This window comes from Chiloscyllium punctatum, chromosome 38 (genome assembly GCF_047496795.1).
Source record: "Chiloscyllium punctatum isolate Juve2018m chromosome 38, sChiPun1.3, whole genome shotgun sequence".
In the NCBI taxonomy this organism is placed as follows: Eukaryota; Metazoa; Chordata; class Chondrichthyes; order Orectolobiformes; family Hemiscylliidae; genus Chiloscyllium; species Chiloscyllium punctatum.
The window spans coordinates 12,982,285-13,004,405 of record NC_092776.1 but is presented as its reverse complement, the minus strand read 5'-3'; the positions used below and the strand labels follow the sequence as shown (position 1 = coordinate 13,004,405).

Here is a 22,121-nt window from a genome sequence, read left to right as displayed (position 1 = left end):
CCTTACACGCCATCGCCCACACCTCCTTACACACCATCACCCTTACCACCTTACACACCATCGCCCACACCTCCTTACACACCATCGCCCTCACCTCCTTACACACCATCGCCCTCACCTCCTTACACACCATCATCCTCACCTCCTTACACACCATCGCCCACACCTCCTTACACACCATCGCCCACACCTCCTTACACGCCATCGCCCACACCTCCTTACACACCATCACCCTTACCACCTTACACACCATCGCCCACACCTCCTTACACACCATCGCCCAAACCTCCTTACACACCATCACCCTCACCACCTTACACACCATCGCCCACACCTCCTTACACACCATCACCCACACCACCTTACACACCATCGCCCAAACCTCCTTACACACCATCACCCTCACCTCCTTACACACCATCGCCCACACCACCTTACACACCATCGCCCACACCTCCTTACACACCATCGCCCACACCACCTTACACACCATCGCCCACACCTCCTTACACACCATCGCCCTCACCTCCTTACACACCATCTCCCTCACCTCCTTACACACCATCGCCCAAACCTCCTTACACACCATCGCCCACACCACCTTACACACCATCGCCCACACCTCCTTACACACCATCACCCTTACCACCTTACACACCATCGCCCACACCTCCTTACACACCATCACCCTTACCACCTTACACACCATCGCCCTCACCTCCTTACACACCATCGCCCACACCTCCTTACACACCATCGCTCACACCACCTTACCCATCATCGCCCACACCACCTTACACACCATCGCCCACACCTCCTTACACACCATCGCCCACACCTCCTTACACACCATCACCCTTACCACCTTACACACCATCGCCCAAACCTCCTTACACACCATCGCCCACACCACCTTACACACCATCGCCCACACCTCCTTACACACCATCGCTCACACCACCTTACCCATCATCGCCCACACCACCTTACACACCATCGCCCTCACCACCTTACACACCATCGCCCACACCACCTTACACACCATCGCCCACACCTCCTTACACACCATCGCTCACACCACCTTACCCATCATCGCCCACACCACCTTACACACCATCGCCCACACCACCTTACACACCATCGCCCACACCTCCTTACACACCATCGCCCACACCTCCTTACACACCATCGCCCTCACCACCTTACACATCATCGCCCTCACCACCTTCCACACCATCGCTCACACCACCTTACCCATCATCGCCCACACCACCTTACACACCATCGCCCTCACCACCTTACACACCATCGCCCACACCACCTTACACACCATCGCCCACACCTCCTTACACACCATCGCTCACACCACCTTACCCATCATCGCCCACACCACCTTACACACCATCGCCCACACCTCCTTACACACCATCGCCCACACCTCCTTACACACCATCGCCCTCACCACCTTACACACCATCGCCCTCACCACCTTACACACCATCGCCCACACCACCTTACACACCATCGCCCACACCACCTTACACACCATCGCCCACACCACCTAACACACCATCGCCCACACCTCCTTGCACACCATCGCCCTCACCTCCTTACACACCATCATCCTCACCTCCTTACACACCACTGCCCACACCTCCTTACACACCATCGCCCACACCTCCTTACACACCATCGCCCTCACCTCCTCACACACCATCATCCTCACCTCCTTACACACCATCGCCCACACCTCCTTACACACCATTGCCCACACCTCCTTACACACCATCGCCCTCACCTCCTTACACACCATCATCCTCACCTCCTTACACACCATCGCCCACACCTCCTTACACACCATCGCCCACACCTCCTTACACACCATCGCCCACACCTCCTTACACACCATCACCCTTACCACCTTACACACCATCGCCCTCACCACCTTACACACCATCGCCCACACCTCCTTACACACCATCGCCCACACCTCCTTACACACCATCGCCCTCACCACCTTACACACCATCGCCCACACCTCCTTACACACCATCGCCCACACCACCTTACACACCATCGCCCACACCACCTTACACACCATCGCCCTCACCTCCTTACACACCATCGCCCACACCTCCTTACACACCATCACCCTCACCACCTTACACACCATCGCCCACACCTCCTTACACACCATCGCCCACACCTCCTTACACACCATCGCCCACACCACCTTACACACCATCGCCCACACCACCTTACACACCATCGCCCTCACCTCCTTACACACCATCGCCCACACCTCCTTACACACCATCACCCACACCTCCTTACACACCATCGCCCTCACCACCTTACACACCATCGCCCACACCACCTTACACACCATCGCCCACACCTCCTTACACACCATCGCCCCCACCACCTTACACACCATCGCCCACACCACCTTACACACCATCGCCCACACCACCTTACACACCATCGCCCACACCTCCTTACACACCATCGCCCACACCACCTTACACACCATCGCCCACACCACCTTACACACCATCGTCCAAACCTCCTTACACACCATCGCCCAAACCTCCTTACACACCATCGCCCACACCTCCTTACACACCATCGCCCACACCACCTTACACACCATCGCCCAAACCTCCTTACACACCATCGCCCACACCTCCTTACACACCATCGCCCACACCTCCTTACACACCATCACCCTCACCACCTTACACACCATCGCCCACACCTCCTTACACACCATCACCCTCACCACCTTACACACCATCGCCCTCACCACCTTACACACCATCGCCCACACCTCCTTACACACCATCGCTCACACCATCTTATCAACCATCGCCTACACCACCTGAAACTCCATCGCCCACACCTCCTTACACACCATCGCAAACACCACCTTGCACACCATCGCCTATACCACCGAACCCACCATTGCTCACATCACTTGACACATCATCGCTGACACTACCTTACACACCATCGCCCACACCACCTTACACACCATCGCCCACACCTCCTTACACACCATCGCCCTCACCACCTTACACACCATCGCCCACACCACCTTACACACCATCACCCACACCTCCTTACACACCATCGCCCACACCACCTTACTCACCATCGCCCACACCACCTTACACACCATCGCCCACACCACCTTACACACCATCGCCCACACCACCTTACACACCATCGCCCACACCTCCTTACACACCATCGCCCACACCTCCTTACACACCATCGCCCACACCACCTTACACACCATCGCCCACACCACTGTACATACCAGCGCCCACACTACCTTATACACCATCGTTCACACCACTTTACACACCATCACCCACACCACCTTACACACCATCACTCACACCACCTTACTCACCATTGCACACCCTACCTTACACACCATCGCCCACTCCACCTTATACACCTTCGCCCACACCACCTTATACACCATCTCTGACACCACCCTACACACTATCACGCACACCACCTTATACACCATCGCCCACCCTATCTTACACACCATCACTCATACCACCTTCCTCACCATCGCCCACACCACCTTCCTCACCATAGCTGACACCACCTTATACACCATCGCCCACAACACCTTACACGATCGGTCACACCACCTTACTCGCCATCGCTTACACCACCTTACACCGTTGCCCACACCTCCTTACACACCATCGCCCTCACCACCTTACACAACATCGCACAGACCACCTTACACACCATCGCCCACACCACCTTACACACCATCGCCCACACCTCCTTACACACCATCGCTCACACCACCTTACCCATCATCGCCCACACCACCTTACACACCATCGCCCACACCTCCTTACACACCATCGCCCACACCTCCTTACACACCATCGCCCTCACCACCTTACACACCATCGCCCTCACCACCTTACACACCATCGCCCACACCACCTTACACACCATCGCCCACACCACCTTACACACCATCGCCCACACCACCTAACACACCATCGCCCACACCTCCTTGCACACCATCGCCCTCACCTCCTTACACACCATCATCCTCACCTCCTTACACACCACTGCCCACACCTCCTTACACACCATCGCCCACACCTCCTTACACACCATCGCCCTCACCTCCTTACACACCATCATCCTCACCTCCTTACACACCATCGCCCACACCTCCTTACACACCATTGCCCACACCTCCTTACACACCATCGCCCTCACCTCCTTACACACCATCATCCTCACCTCCTTACACACCATCGCCCACACCTCCTTACACACCATCGCCCACACCTCCTTACACACCATCGCCCACACCTCCTTACACACCATCACCCTTACCACCTTACACACCATCGCCCTCACCACCTTACACACCATCGCCCACACCTCCTTACACACCATCGCCCACACCTCCTTACACACCATCGCCCTCACCACCTTACACACCATCGCCCACACCTCCTTACACACCATCGCCCACACCACCTTACACACCATCGCCCACACCACCTTACACACCATCGCCCTCACCTCCTTACACACCATCGCCCACACCTCCTTACACACCATCACCCTCACCACCTTACACACCATCGCCCACACCTCCTTACACACCATCGCCCACACCTCCTTACACACCATCGCCCACACCACCTTACACACCATCGCCCACACCACCTTACACACCATCGCCCTCACCTCCTTACACACCATCGCCCACACCTCCTTACACACCATCACCCACACCTCCTTACACACCATCGCCCTCACCACCTTACACACCATCGCCCACACCTCCTTACACACCATCGCCCTCACCACCTTACACACCATCGCCCACACCACCTTACACACCATCGCCCACACCTCCTTACACACCATCGCCCCCACCACCTTACACACCATCGCCCACACCACCTTACACACCATCGCCCACACCACCTTACACACCATCGCCCACACCTCCTTACACACCATCGCCCACACCTCCTTACACACCATCGCCCACACCACCTTACACACCATCGCCCACACCACCTTACACACCATCGTCCAAACCTCCTTACACACCATCGCCCAAACCTCCTTACACACCATCGCCCACACCTCCTTACACACCATCGCCCACACCACCTTACACACCATCGCCCAAACCTCCTTACACACCATCGCCCACACCTCCTTACACACCATCGCCCACACCTCCTTACACACCATCACCCTCACCACCTTACACACCATCGCCCACACCTCCTTACACACCATCACCCTCACCACCTTACACACCATCGCCCTCACCACCTTACACACCATCGCCCACACCTCCTTACACACCATCGCTCACACCATCTTATCAACCATCGCCTACACCACCTGAAACTCCATCGCCCACACCTCCTTACACACCATCGCAAACACCACCTTGCACACCATCGCCTATACCACCGAACCCACCATTGCTCACATCACTTGACACATCATCGCTGACACTACCTTACACACCATCGCCCACACCACCTTACACACCATCGCCCACACCTCCTTACACACCATCGCCCTCACCACCTTACACACCATCGCCCACACCACCTTACACACCATCACCCACACCTCCTTACACACCATCGCCCACACCACCTTACTCACCATCGCCCACACCACCTTACACACCATCGCCCACACCACCTTACACACCATCGCCCACACCACCTTACACACCATCGCCCACACCTCCTTACACACCATCGCCCACACCTCCTTACACACCATCGCCCACACCACCTTACACACCATCGCCCACACCACTGTACATACCAGCGCCCACACTACCTTATACACCATCGTTCACACCACTTTACACACCATCACCCACACCACCTTACACACCATCACTCACACCACCTTACTCACCATTGCACACCCTACCTTACACACCATCGCCCACTCCACCTTATACACCTTCGCCCACACCACCTTATACACCATCTCTGACACCACCCTACACACTATCACGCACACCACCTTATACACCATCGCCCACCCTATCTTACACACCATCACTCATACCACCTTCCTCACCATCGCCCACACCACCTTCCTCACCATAGCTGACACCACCTTATACACCATCGCCCACAACACCTTACACGATCGGTCACACCACCTTACTCGCCATCGCTTACACCACCTTACACCGTTGCCCACACCTCCTTACACACCATCGCCCTCACCACCTTACACAACATCGCACAGACCACCTTCCTCACCATCGCTCACACCACCTTATACACCATCGCCCAAACCACCTTACACCATCGCCCACACCTCTATACACACCATCGCCCACACCACCTTACACACCATCGCTCACACCAACTTACACGCTATCGCCAAACACCACCTTACACACCATCGCCCTCACCACCTTACACATCATCGCCCACACCACGTCCCTCACCATCGCTCACACCCCCCCACCTTACACATTATCGCGCACACCACCTTATACACCATCACCCACACCACCTTACACACCATCACTCATACCACCTTACACACCATTGCCCACACCACCTTATTCACCATTGCCCATCCATCTTACACACCATCTCCCACACCACCTTACACACCATCCCTCACACCAACTTACACACCATCGTCCACACCACCTTCCTCACCATCGCTCACACCACCTTACACACCATCACCCACACCACCTTACTCAACGTCGCCCACACCACCTTACACACCATTGCCCACACCACCTTACTCACCATCGCCCACACTACCTTACACCATCGCTCACACCACCTTACTCACCATCGCTTACACCATCTTTCACACCATCGCTCACACCACCTTATACACTGTCGCTCACACCACCTTACACCATGGGTCACACCACCTTACTCGCCATCGCTTACACCACCTTACACCATCGCCCACACCTCTATACACACCATCGCCCACACCACCTTACACACCATCGCTCACACCAACTTACACACTATCGCCCACACCACCTTACACACCATCGCCCACACCACCTTATTCACCATTGCCCATCCACCTTACACACCATCGCTCACGCCAACTTACACATCATCGCCCACACCACGTCCCTCACCATCGCTCACACCCCCCCACCTTACACATTATCGCGCACACCACCTTATACACCATCGCCCACACCATCATACACACCATCACTAATTCCACCTTACACACCATCGCCCACACCACCTTATTCACCATTGCCCATCCACCTTACACACCATCGCTCACACCACCTTACACACCATCGCTTACACCTCCATACACACCATCGCCCACACCACCTTACACACCATCGCCCACACCACCTTACACACCATCGCCCACACCACCACACACACCATCGCCCACACCTCCTTACACACCATCGCCCAAACCTCCTTACACACCATCGCCCACACCACCTTATGCACCATCGCCCACACCACCTTACACACCATCGCCCACACCACTTTACACACCATCGCCCACACCTCCTTACACACCATCGCCCAAACCTCCTTACACACCATCGTCCACACCACCTTCCCCACCATCGCCCACACCACCTTATGCACCATCGCCCACACCACCTTACACACCATCACCCACACCACCTAACACACCATCGCCCACACCACCTTACACACCATCGCCCACACCACCTAACACACCATCGCGCACACCACCTAACACACCATCGCGCACACCACCTAACACACCATCGCCCACACCACCTTCCTCACCATCGCCCACACCACCTTATGCACCATCGCCCACACCACCTTACACACCATCGCCCACACCACCTAACACACCATCGCTCACACCACCTTACACACCATCGCTCACACCTCCTTACACACCATCCCCCACACCACCTTACACGCCATCGCCCACACCACCTTACACACCATCGCCCACACCTCCTTACACACCACTGCCCACACCACCTTACACACCATCGCCCACACCTCCTTACACACCACTGCCCACACCACCTTACACAGCATCGCTCACACCAACTTACAAACCATCGCCCACACCACCTTACTCACCGTCGCACACACCACCTTATTCACCATTGCTCACACTACCTTACACACCATCGCTCACACCACCTTACACACCATCGCCCACACCACCTTACTCACCATCGCCCACACCTCCTTACTCACCATCGCCCACACCACCTTACTCACCATCGCCCACACCTCCTTACACACCATCGCCCACACCTCCTTACACACCATCGCCCACACCACCTTATTCACCATCGCTCACACCACCTTACTCACCATCGCTCACACCACCTTACACACCATCACCCAAACCACCTTACTCACCATCGCCCACACCACCTTACACACCATCGCCCACACCACCTTACTCACCATCGCCCACACCACCTTATTCACCATCGCCCACACCTCCTTACACACCATCGCCCACACCTCCTTACACACCATCGCCCACACCACCTTAGTCACCATCGCTCACACCACCTTACTCACCATCGCTCACACCACCTTACACACCATCACCCAAACCACCTTACTCACCATCGCCCACACCACCTTACTCACCATCGCCCACACCTCCTTACACACCATCGCCCACACCACCTTATTCACCATCGCTCACACCACCTTATTCACCATCGCCCACACCACCTTACTCACCATCGCCCACACCACCTTATTCACCATCGCTCACACCACCTTATTCACCATCGCTCACACCACCTTACTCACCATCGCCCACACCACCTTACACACCATCGCTCACACCACCTTATTCACCATCGCTCACACCACCTTACTCACCATCGCACACACCACCTTACTCAATATCGCACACACCACTTTACACACCATTGCCCACACCACTTTACTCACCATCTCTTGCACGACCTTACACACTATCGCGCACACCACCTTATTCTCCATTGCCCATCCACCTTTCATACCATCGCCCACGCCACCTTACACACCATCGCCCACACTACCTTACACACCACCTTACACAACATCGCCCACACCACCTTACACACCATCGCCACCTCACTCACCATCGTCCACACCACCTTACACACCATCGCCACCTCACTAACCACCGCACACACCACCTTACAAACCATCGTCTACACCACCTCACTCACCATCGCTCACATCACCTGACACACCATCACCGACACTACCTTACTCACAATTGCCCACACCACCTTACCCATCATCGCCCACAACCCCTTAAACACCATCGCCCACATCACCTTATACACGATCGCACACACCACGTTACACACCATCGCTCACACCACCTTACTCACCATCAGCCACACCACATTTCTCACCATCGCCCATCCACCTTACACACCGTCACGTACACCAGCTTACACACCAGCGCTCACACCACCTTACTCACCATCAGCCACACCACATTTCTCACCATCGCCCATCCACCTTACACACCGTCACGTACACCACCTTACACACCATCGCCCACACCACCTTACTCACCATCGCCCACACCACCTTATTCACCATTGCTCACACTACTTTACACACCATCGCTCACACCACATTACTCAACATCGCCCACACCACCCTACACGCCATCGCCCACACGAGCTTACTCACCATCGCCCACACCACCTTACTCACCATCACCCACACCACCTTACACAACATCGCCCACACCACCTTACTCACTATCGCCCACACCACCTTACTCACCATCGCCCACACCACCTTATTCACCATTGCTCACACTACTTTACACACCATCGCTCACACCACCTTACACACCATCGCCCACACCACCTTACTCACCATCGCCCACACCACCTTATTCACCATTGCTCACACTACTTTACACACCATCGCTCACACCACATTACTCAACATCGCCCACACCACCTTACACGTCATCGCCCACACGAGCTTACTCACCATCGCCCACACCACCTTACACAACATCGCCCACACCACCATACACACCATCTCTCACACCACCTTACACACCATCGCCCACACCACCTTATACACCATCGCCCACACCACATTACTCACCATCGCCCTCACCACCTTACACACCATCACCCACACCACCTCACACACTATCGCCCACACCACCTCACACCCCATCGCCCACACCACCTCACACAATCGCCCACACCACCTTATACACCATTACCCACACCACCTTACTCACCATCGCCCACACCACCTTACTCACCATCACCCACACCACCTTACACACCATCGCCCGCACCACCTTACTCACCATTGCCCATCCACCTTACACACCATCGCCCACACCACATTACTCACCATCGGCCACACCACCTTACACACCATCGCCCGCACCACCTTATTGACCATTGCCCATCCACCTTACACACCATCGCCTGCACCACCTTACACACCATCGCCCACACCACCTTACACACCATCGCCTGCACCACCTTACACACCATCACCCACACCACCTTACTCACCATCGCCCACACCACCTTACACACCATCGCCCATCCACCTCACTCACCATTGCTTACACCACCTTACACACCATCGCCCAAACCACCTTCCTTACTATCTCACACACCACCAGTTTCCCCTGTCCCCCTACACCATCACCTCCGTCTGACCTACCACAGCCCCTGACTTGTTCAATTCTGGGACTGTCTGGAGTTGCCAGTTTTTATAATTAGTTGATAACTGTTTTGGTGTGAGATGTATTGTCAGCGTACTGATCCCTCATTATTCATTCATCTCTTTGGTTTATAATGAACTCAAATCATCAATGCAAATTTATGTTCTCTGATGAGGACCTTGAGGTGACAAAGGGTGAAGAGTACTGCTCACCCCTACTACACAGGCTTTAATGTAGGGACAGGTCCGATGAAGTATTGGAGTTGGGAGGTCACATTGGGGCTGTAAGGGACATTGGTTCAGCAACTCTTGGAGTACTGTGTGCAATTCTGGTCTCCCTCCTATAGGAAGGATGTTGTGAAATTTGAAAGGGATCAGAAATGATTTACAAGGATGTTGCCAGGATTGGAGGGACTGAGCTATCGGGAGTCACCAGGAATGTTCTTGATTGGCACAGTGTCTGTCTGTGTCCTGACTCTGCCCCGTTCATTCCACATAAGAATGCTGTTAGAAATAGACTGGGACTGTTTTCCCAGGAGCATCGAAGGCTGAGGGGTGACCTTATAGAGATTTATAAAATCATGAGGGGCATGGATAGGATAAAGAGACAAGATATTGTCCCTGGGGTGGGGGAGTCCAGAACTAGAGCACATAGGTTTAAGGTGAGAGGGGAAAGATTTAAAAGGGTATTAAGGGTCAACTTTTTCCACGCAGAAGTGGTATATATATGGAATGAGCTGCCAGAGGAAATGGTGGAGGCTGGTACCATTACAGCATTTATAAGGCATTTGAATGGGTATCTGAATTGGAAGAATTTAGAGGGATATGGGCCAAATGCTGGCAATTGGGACTAGATTAATTTAGGATATCTAATCAGCATGGATGACTTGGATTGAAGGGACTGTGCTCTACAGCTCTATGACTCTATAACTCTAAGAGCTAATGGGGAAGCACAAATATCAGAGTGAAGAGTCAAAAGACTCATGACAACAAGTCTTTAACCGTTTTCTCTTTTACTGAACATTCCCCAGGGACAAGTAACTAAGTGCAGGCACAGTGGGCTGAATGGCTTCCTTCCACACCATTGGCAATTCCATGAAATCTCCCAAAACCACATGGAGCAGGGGACATTGAACAAGCTTAGACACCAGCTTGCTCTCCAGTGGTTGGCTGCTCCTGGTACACGCCAGGAATGTTCTTGATTGGCACAGTGTCTGCCTGTGTCCTGACTCTCTGCGCCCCTGTTCCTTCCACATAAGTATGCTGTTAGGAGCTGGAATGTAAGTTGCGAATCTTCATATGTGTTCTTTTCCGAACAGACCTGCAGTTGTCTTCGAACCTGTTATTATGTGGTCAGAAAGCAGATGTGTTTGCACTCGATGTTTATAAACCTCACTAAGATCATTATTCTCTTTCCCTCCTGCTGCAAGCTGGAAAATACTCTGTTGTAGTGATTGTGTGCTCAAATATTTAAAGGGTAGAACAGTTGAAACCCTGAGTCAATGGAGCCATCCTCTGTTAAGATGCTAACTCCTCTGGTGATAAAAGCAAACGGTGTGCCAGCTGCCTGGCATCCTCAGCTTTCACCCACTGCGGTAAAGAAATAAGGTTTGCATTTCCTCAGTTGGGTTTTCACAAACTCACACTGACCCTACGTTTTGCAAAAGTTTTTGAAGTGTAATCACTGAGGCAGTGTGAAGATGGAGGAAGCTAACCCGTACACAGGAAGCTCCCACAAACAGCAATCAGCGAAGAGCCAGAGATGCTGTAAAAAGGTACAGAGTTCCAAAACTGCACCCAGGCATTGTTCACATCCAACTGACAAGGACTTTCTGTCAGAACCAAGGCAGCCAATTTCCACACTGTAATCAGCCTCCACGGCAATATTACAACCCTGTCAGCTCTTCCAGTGGTGTGAGCTGAGGGATAAATATTAGTCAGGAGATTTCCCCTTCTGTTCGTCCTGGGATCTTCCACAATATTCTAAGGTTGTAATCAGGCCTTGGTTTAATGTTTCATCCGAACAGTGAAATCTCCAAAGATACAGCACTCCCTCAGTGCTGCAGTGGGAGTCTCATCTGGATTATATGCTCAAATCCTGTGGGATAGTGGGAGGGGGTTTGTGGGGCTCAAGCAAAACTCTATTCCTGGACGTGTGAGGAGCTCTTGTCCTGGTTGATAAGGTAAAGTTGCAGTAGTCTTACCTGACCATAGGGACTGCTCTTTTATGAGAGACAAGTTTTAACTTGTGGTGGTGGTTTTAACTTAAGGGTCACCATGCCCTGGGCAAGAGGAGACGTTGGGAAAGAGAGTCCTTTGTAGTAAGCTGAACCAGTACAGGATTTGAATGCATGTTCTTGGTGTGATTCTGTGTTGCAGATCAGCTAACCCACTTAACCAAACCCCTCTTAGTTAATAGCTATCCCTCAACCAACAACACTGAAATGGATAAACATGACTGTTTGAGAATACTTTCTGTATACCACTTGGCTGTCCAGATTCCCACGTTACAAATGACTGAACACATGTTACCATCAGAACATAAGGAATCTGCAAGGAGATGAAGACAGGTCGAGTGAGTGGTCAAAAACTTGGCACATGGAGTTTAATGTGGGAGAGTGGGAGATCATAGACTTCAGTTGGAAGAATCAAAATGCAGACTCTGATTTATTTGAAGAGTGAATCCAACAAAGTGCAGCGCAGAGAGATGTAGGTGTTCGTCTGCATGAAACGCAAGAAGTCATCATGTAGGTGCGGCAAGTAATTGAGAAGGCAAATGGAATTTTGCTTTCATTGGAGTTTAAAAACAGGGAAGTCTTGTTACAACAGCACAGTGTGTCAGGGAGGCCACAGCTGAATACTATGGTTCCCATCTTTAAAAAGGATATTCTGCCTTTAAAAGCAGTTTAAAAGAGATTCACTAGTCTGATTCCTAGAGTCAAGGGCTTAACTTATCAAGAATGGTTAAAAAGGTTAGGCCTGTATTCATGAGAGTTTAGAAGAATCAGGGTTAATTTCATTTAAACATAAAAGCTTCTGAGGGGGCTTGATACAGTGGCTGTTGAGTTGATGTTTCCATTAGTGGGGAATCTCCAACTATGGGATACAGCTACAGATTAAGGGATCACTCCTTTCAGACTGAGGTGAGAAAGCAGAGGGGATTGAATGTCTGGAATTCTATCCCCCAGAGAGCCGTGGAATTGCTGGATCACTGAATGTAGTTCAAGAGGAGGTGGATAGTGGAGTGGATGACTATACTGAGCTGGGCTGGGTAAAGGGTTATACTGAGCTGGGCTGGGTAAAGGGCTGTACTGAGCTGGGCTGGGTAAAGGGTTATACTGAGCTGGGCTGGGTAAAGGGCTATACTGAGCTGGGCTGGGTCAAGGGCTATACTGAGCTGGGCCGGGTCAAGGGTTATACTGAGCTGGGCTGGGTAAAGGGCTATACTGAGCTGGGCTGGGTCAAGGGCTATACTGAGCTGGGCTGGGTCAAGGGCTATACTGAGCTGGGCTGGGTAAAGGGCTGTACTGAGCTGGGCTGGGTAAAGGGCTATACTGAGCTGGGCTGGGTCAAGGGCTATACTGAGCTGGGCTGGGTAAAGGGCTGTACTGAGCTGGGCTGAGTCAAGGGCTATACTGAGCTGGGCTGGGTCAAGGGCTGTACTGAGCTGGGCTGGGTAAAGGGCTGTACTGAGCTGGGCTGGGTCAAGGGCTATACTGAGCTGGGCTGGGTAAAGGGCTATACTGAGCTGGGCTGGGTAAAGGGCTGTACTGAGCTGGGCTGGGTCAAGGGCTATACTGAGCTGGGCTGGGTCAAGGGCTATACTGAGCTGGGCTGGGTAAAGGGCTGTACTGAGCTGGGCTGGGTCAAGGGCTGTACTGAGCTGGGCTGGGTAAAGGGCTATACTGAGCTGGGCTGGGTAAAGGGCTATACTGAGCTGGGCTGGGTCAAGGGCTATACTGAGCTGGGCTGGGTAAAGGGCTATACTGAGCTGGGCTGGGTCAAGGGCTATACTGAGCTGGGCTGGGTCAAGGGCTATACTGAGCTGGGCTGGGTAAAGGGCTATACTGAGCTGGGCTGGGTCAAGGGCTGTACTGAGCTGGGCTGGGTAAAGGGCTATACTGAGCTGGGCTGGGTAAAGGGCTATACTGAGCTGGGCTGGGTAAAGGGTTATACTGAGCTGGGCTGGGTCAAGGGTTATACTGAGCTGGGCTGGGTAAAGGGTTATACTGAGCTGGGCTGGGTAAAGGGCTATACTGAGCTGGGCTGGGTCAAGGGCTATACTGAGCTGGGCTGGGTCAAGGGCTATACTGAGCTGGGCTGGGTAAAGGGCTATACTGAGCTGGGCTGGGTAAAGGGCTATACTGAGCTGGGCTGGGTCAAGGGCTGTACTGAGCTGGGCTGGGTAAAGGGCTATACTGAGCTGGGCTGGGTAAAGGGCTATACTGAGCTGGGCTGGGTAAAGGGCTGTACTGAGCTGGGCTGGGTAAAAGAGTTGTGGCTTGGGGCTAATCAGCCACAATCTTATTGAATGAAGGAGCAGGCTAGAGGGGCTGAATGGTCTCCTGCTACTCCTATTCCTTATGTTCTTACTGTACATTATGTTATGTAAATACAGCTTTTTATTTTATTTGAATGCTAACCTTGCTGAATAAAGAGAGCCTTGAACATTAGCCCTTCCATGTATAGTAAAGCAGAGTGTCACTATCCTGTGAGTAACATTTCACCTCTGTGGTGAAGTCACACTTAATCGCAGACCTGCCAGCACTCACTGTCTGGGAAATTGTATTAGCAATTGAAGCTCACGCAGAGTGACAAATGATGATCTTGGACTGTGTTGTCACAGTTGAAATCAAGGTGCAGGCTGGGAGGTGGTTCATTGACGATGGTTTATCTGATTTGTTCACAGGGAGCTCAATGGAAACAATATCACACGGATTAGCAAGAGTGACTTTGCAGGACTCCGGCACATCAGGGTTCTGTGAGTATCACCAACGACAGCATCAGAAAGAACTGACTCTGTTTTAGCTGACGGCTGTTTACACATGGGCACCATTCAGACCACCACTGTTTGCATCCAAGTTACGTCAGGCTCTGTGAGCCACAATGGTGGTTAACTCCTGCTGGAAACACCCATGGCAGCCTCCATGGTAGCATTTTAAGGCAATTATGACCCCCCCCCCCCCCCACCTCCCCGAAGAGCTAATGAGATTTTTATAGTTGTTCATGCGGGGGTACATTCAGTTCTGGTTCAAAGTGCCCTGCTGGCAGTAGACACACCTCAAAGGGATGGATGGTGTCGGGTTGGGAAGAACAGAAACTGTCCTGTCTTCTGTCAGAGCCAGAGCATTCAGCCACATTGGTGTGGGGCAGACAAGTGGTTAAACTACTGCGTCTGGCATGAAATGTATCCATCCTGGGAATGCTTGATAGGGACAGTGTAGAGGGACCTTGTGCTGCAACTGTCCTGGGAGTATTTGATGGGGACAGTGTAGAGAAAGCTTTACTCTGTATCTAACTCTGTGCTATACTTGTCCTGTGAATATTTGATGGGGACAGTGTAGAGGAAGCTTTACTCTGTATCCAACTCTGTGCTATACTTGTCCTGTGAATATTTGATGGGGACAGTGTAGAGGAAGCTTTACTCTGTATCCAACTCTGTGCTTTACCTGTCCTGGGAATGAGTGATGAGGACAGTGTAGAGAAAGCTTTTACTCTGTATCCAACCCTGTGCTGTCCCTGTCTGGCAGTGTTTGATGTGGAGAGTGTAGAGGGGCTTTTACTCTGTGTCTAAACCCATGCTGTGCCTGTTCTGGGAGAATTTGATGGGGACTGTATAGAGGGACATTTACTCTGCATCAAACCCTATGCTGCAACTCTCTTGGGAGTGTTTGATGGGGACCGTGTAGATCTACATGACACTGCAGCACCAAGAACTACAAACAGCAGAAGCAAAATATCTATGCAACATTTTCAAGAAACACGGGTAGCCAATAAGCACAATCCGCTGATTCCTCAGAAACAAACCCAGACAAGCAGACACAACACTTCCAAAAACTATCGCCACATTACCTTACATCAAAGACATGTCAGAAATGACTTGCAGGTTACTCAGATCCTTTAGGCAGATGCTGGGAGATTAGGGTCTAGATTAGAGTGGTGCTGGAAAAGCACAGCTGGTCAGGCAGCATCCGAGGAGCAGGAAAATCAATGTTTCGGACAAAAGCCCTTGGCTGCTGCTGTGCTGTGCTTACTCAGATCCCTTAGCATCATGGTTGCCCACAAACCTACCAATACACCAACAAGCAGCGACTAATGAACCTAAAGGATCCTTTGATACCACCAGCAAAACCAACGCCATTTACAAGATACCACGCAAGAACTGTAAAAAATGCTACATCGGACAACAAGTGAGAAACTTGCCACCAGGATACATGAACACCAACTAGCCACCAAAAGACACGACCCGTTATCACTAGTTTCCCGCATACAGACAAAAAAGGACACCACTTTGACTGGGACAGCACACTCACATCTGAGGACAGGCAAAACAAAGACACACATGAGAATTCTTAGAGGCATGGCATTCTAACCAGAACTCACTCAATAATCACATCGACTTAGATCCTATCTACCTCCCCTTGAAAAAAAAAACAGAAATGGCATCATCCACCTTAAGAAACCAAGACCTATAAATAGAGAGGTGGGACATACCATCAGCGCTTCACCAGACACTCTCACTGATGATGTTGCCTAGTCATGGTGATGAAACATCTGAAAACAAACCTTACAACTCAGCGAGCTAATCATCAATTACACACTTATCATCAATCTGAGCTACAAATCTTCTCAAAAATTGCTAGTGCAGAGGAAGCTTTACTCTGTATTTATTCCTGTGTCATATCTCTGCTGAAAGTGTTTGGTGGGGACAGTACAAAGGGAACCGTACGCTGTTTTGTGTTATTGCATAGATTCCAGACAGACAGGTAAGATTTCTTTAAGACAGTTACATGGCTTTGTCAGTTGTCTAAAGGGACTCATCTTCAGGCACTCTGTCAGTGCAATGAAGTCAGTGTAATGCATTCTCTCAGTCAATTCGCTATGGGTATGTAATGTACAGTAACATCAGTGGCACAGACCCTAATGTTATATGTGTCTGTGATGTTATAGCAACATGAATAGTTTGTGTTGTTAATAAATGTTGAGACATATATCTCAAAAAGAACCTGATACTCATGGAATGGGTTACATGAGCTAACACATAGCGAAGCACTTAGACTATATCACACTGTTTCACCCAAGCCTAATGAACAACAGCAGTTTTACAAGGGAGAAGAGCAGACAAAGGAAGCACATGGTGAAGTCAGTGCAGGAGAGAGAAAGAGAAAAATACTGACACTGCCTTTGCTGTTTGAATTCCTGTATCACTGGACATCGAAGTGCGTCTGGGAAAATTAACATACAGTGAAATTCACAATTGATTTTGGAGGAACTGTTGGGCGAAGTTCACAGCACAGAATCAGATAAGTGAGTTGTTGTTTTAAGTGTGACCTACAGAAAGTCTGCATTAGTGAATAGAGTGGGTTCTTTCTTGATTATATGTTTTTGGAGATATGGCTCTTGATTAAACTTAAAATATAAGCCATAATTATTAATTTAACCTGGGGCAGTATTTGTAGAGGAATAAGACGGTGTTATTTTCTGGGTCTGTAGATTGTGAAGGAGCAATAATGGCCTTTAGTAGAGTGATATGTGCTTCTTGTCAGATGTGGGATTTTAAAGAGACTTTAAGGGTTACTGCAGATTATATTTGCCATAAGTGCTGTTGGTTGCGTATCTTATCAGATTGAATTGATCGGTTGGAGAGACATTTAGAAGCAATGAGGAATTTGCAACAGCAACAGTATGTGATGGATGGCAGTTATAGGAAGGGGGGAAAGTCTCAGATACAGTCACATAGATGGGTTAACTCCAGGAAAGGTAAGAGAGGTAGGCAGCTAGTGCAGGAGTCTTTTGTGGATATACCCATTTCAAACAGGTATGCTGTTTTGGAAAATGTAGGGGCTGATGGATTCTCAGGGGAATGTTGCATGAACAGCCGAGTTTCTGGTATTGAGACTGGCTCTAATGCAACGAGGAGTACGTCGGGTTCCAAGAGATCAATTGTGTTAGGGGATTCTGTAGTCAGAGGTACAGACAGACGTTTCTGTGGCCAGCAGAGAAAAATCAGAATGGTGTGTTGTTTCCCTGGTGCCAGGATCAAGGATGTCTCAGAGAGGGTGCAGAATGTTCTCACGGGGGAGAGGGGCCAGCAAGAGGTCAGTGTCCACATTGGAACCAACGACATTGGAAGGGAAAAGGTTGAGATTCTGAAAGGAGATTACAGAGAGTTAGGCAGGAATTTTAAAAGGAGGTCCTCGAGAGCAGTAATATCTGGATTACTCCCGGTGCTACGAGCTAGTGAGGGCAGGAATAGGGGGATAGAGCAGATGAATGCATGGCTGAGGAGCTGGTATATGGGAGAAGGATTCACATTTTTGAATCATTGGAATCTCTTTTGGGGTAGACGTGACCTGCACAAGAAGGACGGATTGCACCTAAATTGGAAGGAGACTAATATACTGGCAGGGAAACTTGCGAGAGCTGCTCGGGAGCATTTAAACTTGTAAGGTGGGGGGTGGGACCCAGGGAGATAGTGAGGAAAGAGATCAGTCTGAGATGGGTACAGCTGAGAACAGAAGTGAGTCAAACAGTCAGGGCAGGAGGAACAAGGTGCGGCTACTAAATTAAACTGCATTAATTTCAATGCAAGGGGCCTAACAGGGAAGGCAGGTGAACTCGGGGCATGGTTAGGAACATGGGACTGGGATATCATAGCAATCATGGAAACATGGCTCAGGGATGGGCAGGACTGGCTGCTTAATGTTCCAGGATACAAATGCTACAGGAAGGATAGAAAGAGAGGCATGAGAGGAGGGGGAGTGGCATTTTTGACAAGGGATAGCATTACAGTTGTGCTGAGGGAGGATATTCCCGGAAATACATCCAGGGAAGTTATTTGGGTGGAACTGAGAAATAAGAAAGGGATGATCACCTTATTGGGATTGTATTATAGACCCCCCAATAGTCAGAGGGAAATTGAGAAACAAACTTGTAAGGAGATCTCAGCTATCTGTAAGAATATGGTAGGGGATTTTAACTTTCCAAACATCAACTGGGACTGCCATAGTGTTAAAGGTTTAGATGGAGAGGAATTTGTTAAGTGTATACAAGACAATTTTCTGATTCAGTATGTGGATGTACCTACTAGAGAAGGTGCAAAACATGACCTACTCTTGGGAAATAAGGCAGGGCAGGTGACTGAGATGTCAGTGGGGGAGCACTTTGGGGCCAGTGACCATAATTCTATTAGATTTAAAATAGTGATGGAAAAGAATAGACCAGATCTAAAAGTTGACGTTCTAAATTGGAGCAAGGCCAATTTTGATGGTATTAGGCAAGAACTTTTGAAAGCTGATTGGGGGCAGATGTTTGTAGGTAAAGGGACGGCTGGAAAATGGGAAGCCTTCAGAAATGAGATAACAAGAATCCAGAGAAAGTAAATTCCTGTTAGGGTGAAAGGGAAGGCTGGTAGGTATAGGGAATGCTGGATGACTAAAGAAATTGAGGGTTTGGTTAAGAAAAAGAAGGAAGCATATGTCAGGTATAGACAGGTTAGATCGAGTGAATCCTTAGAAGAGTATAAAGGCAGTAGGAGTATACTTAAGAGGGAAATCAGGAGGGGAAAACGGGGACATGAGATAGCTTTGGCAAATAGAATTAAGGAGAATCCAAAGGGTTTTTACAAATACATTAAGGACAAAAGGGTAACTAGGGAGAGAATAGGGCCCCTCAAAGATCAGCAAGGCGGCCTTTGTGTGGAGCCACAGAAAATGGGGGAGATACTAAACAAGAATTTTCATCAGTATTTACTGTGAAAAAGGATATGGAAGATATAGACTGTAGGTAAATAGATGGTGACATCTTGCAAAATGTCCATATTACAGAGGAGGAAGTGCTGGAGGTCTTGAAATGCATAAAGGTGGATAAATCCCCAGGACCTGATCAGGTGTACCCAAGAACTCTGGGAAGCTAGAGAAGTGATTGCTGGGCCTCTTGCTGAGATATTTGTATCATCGATAGTCACAGGTGAGGTGCCGGATGACTGGAGGTTGGCTAATGTGATGCCACTGTTTAAGAAGGGTGGGAAGGACAAGCCAGGGAACTATAGACCAGTGAGCCTGACCTCAGTGGAATCCTAAGGGACAGGATATACATGTATTTGGAAAGGCAAGGGCTGATTCGGGATAGTCAACATGGCTTTGTGCATGGGAAATCATGTCTCACAAACTTGATTGAGTTTTTTGAAGAAGTGACAAAAAAGATTGATGATGGCAGAGTGGTAGATGTGATCTATATGGACTTCAGTAAGACATTCGACAAGGTTCCTCATGGGAGTCTGATTAGCAAGGTTAGATCTCACGGAATACAAGGAGAATTAGCCATTTGGAATACAGAACTGGTTCAAAGGTAGAAGACAGAGGGTGGTGGTGGAGGGTTGTTTGTCAGACTGGAGGCCAGTGACCAGTGGAGTGCCACGAGGATCGGTGCTGGGTCCACTACTTTCCGTCATTTATATAAATGATTTGGATGCGAACTTAAGAGGTACAGTTAGTAAGTTTGCAGATGACACCAAAATTGGAGGTGTAGTGGACAGTGAAGAAGGTTACCTCAGATTACAACATGATCTTGATCAGATGGGCCAGTGGGCTGAGAAGTGGCAGATGGAGTTTAATTCAGATAAATGCGAGGTGCTGCATTTTGGGAAAGCAAATCTTAGCAGGACTTATACACTTAATGGTAAGGTTCTAGGGAGTGTTGCTGAACAAAGAGACCTTGGAGTGCAGGTTCATAGCTCCTTGAAAGTGGAGTCGCAGGTAGATAGAATAGTAAAGAAGACGTTTGGTATGCTTTCCTTTATTGGTCAGAGTATTGAATACAGAAGTTGGGAGGTCACGTTGCAGCTGTACAGGACATTGGTTAGGCCACTGTTGGAGTATTGCGAGCAGTTCTGGTCTCCTTCCTATTGGAAAGATGTTATGAAACTTGAAAGGGTTCAGAAAAGATTCACAAGGATGTTGCCAGGGTTGGACAATTTGAGCTATAGTAAGAGGTTGAACAAGCTGGGGCTGTTTTCCCTGGAGCATCAGAGGCTGAGGGGTGACCTTATAGAGGTTTATGAATTTATGAAGGGCATGGATAGGGTAAATAGGCAAAGTCTTTTCCCTGGGGTCGGGGAGTCCAGAACTAGAGGGCGTAGGTTTAGGGTAAGAGGGGAAAGATATAAAA

At 50.4% G+C, this 22,121-nt stretch overlaps 1 protein-coding gene across 2 annotated transcripts in view; it reads left to right on the top strand.

Annotated features, from left to right (window-relative positions):
- Nucleotides 1-22,121, top strand: part of LOC140463354 (slit homolog 1 protein-like) — a 334,431-nt gene that overhangs the window by 5,564 nt on the left and 306,746 nt on the right. For both annotated transcript variants that reach the window (XM_072557191.1, XM_072557190.1), the window contains exon 2: nucleotides 15,643-15,714. In XM_072557191.1, coding sequence (XP_072413292.1) covers nucleotides 15,643-15,714 — 72 coding nt within the window. The remainder of the gene's footprint in view (nucleotides 1-15,642; nucleotides 15,715-22,121) is intronic.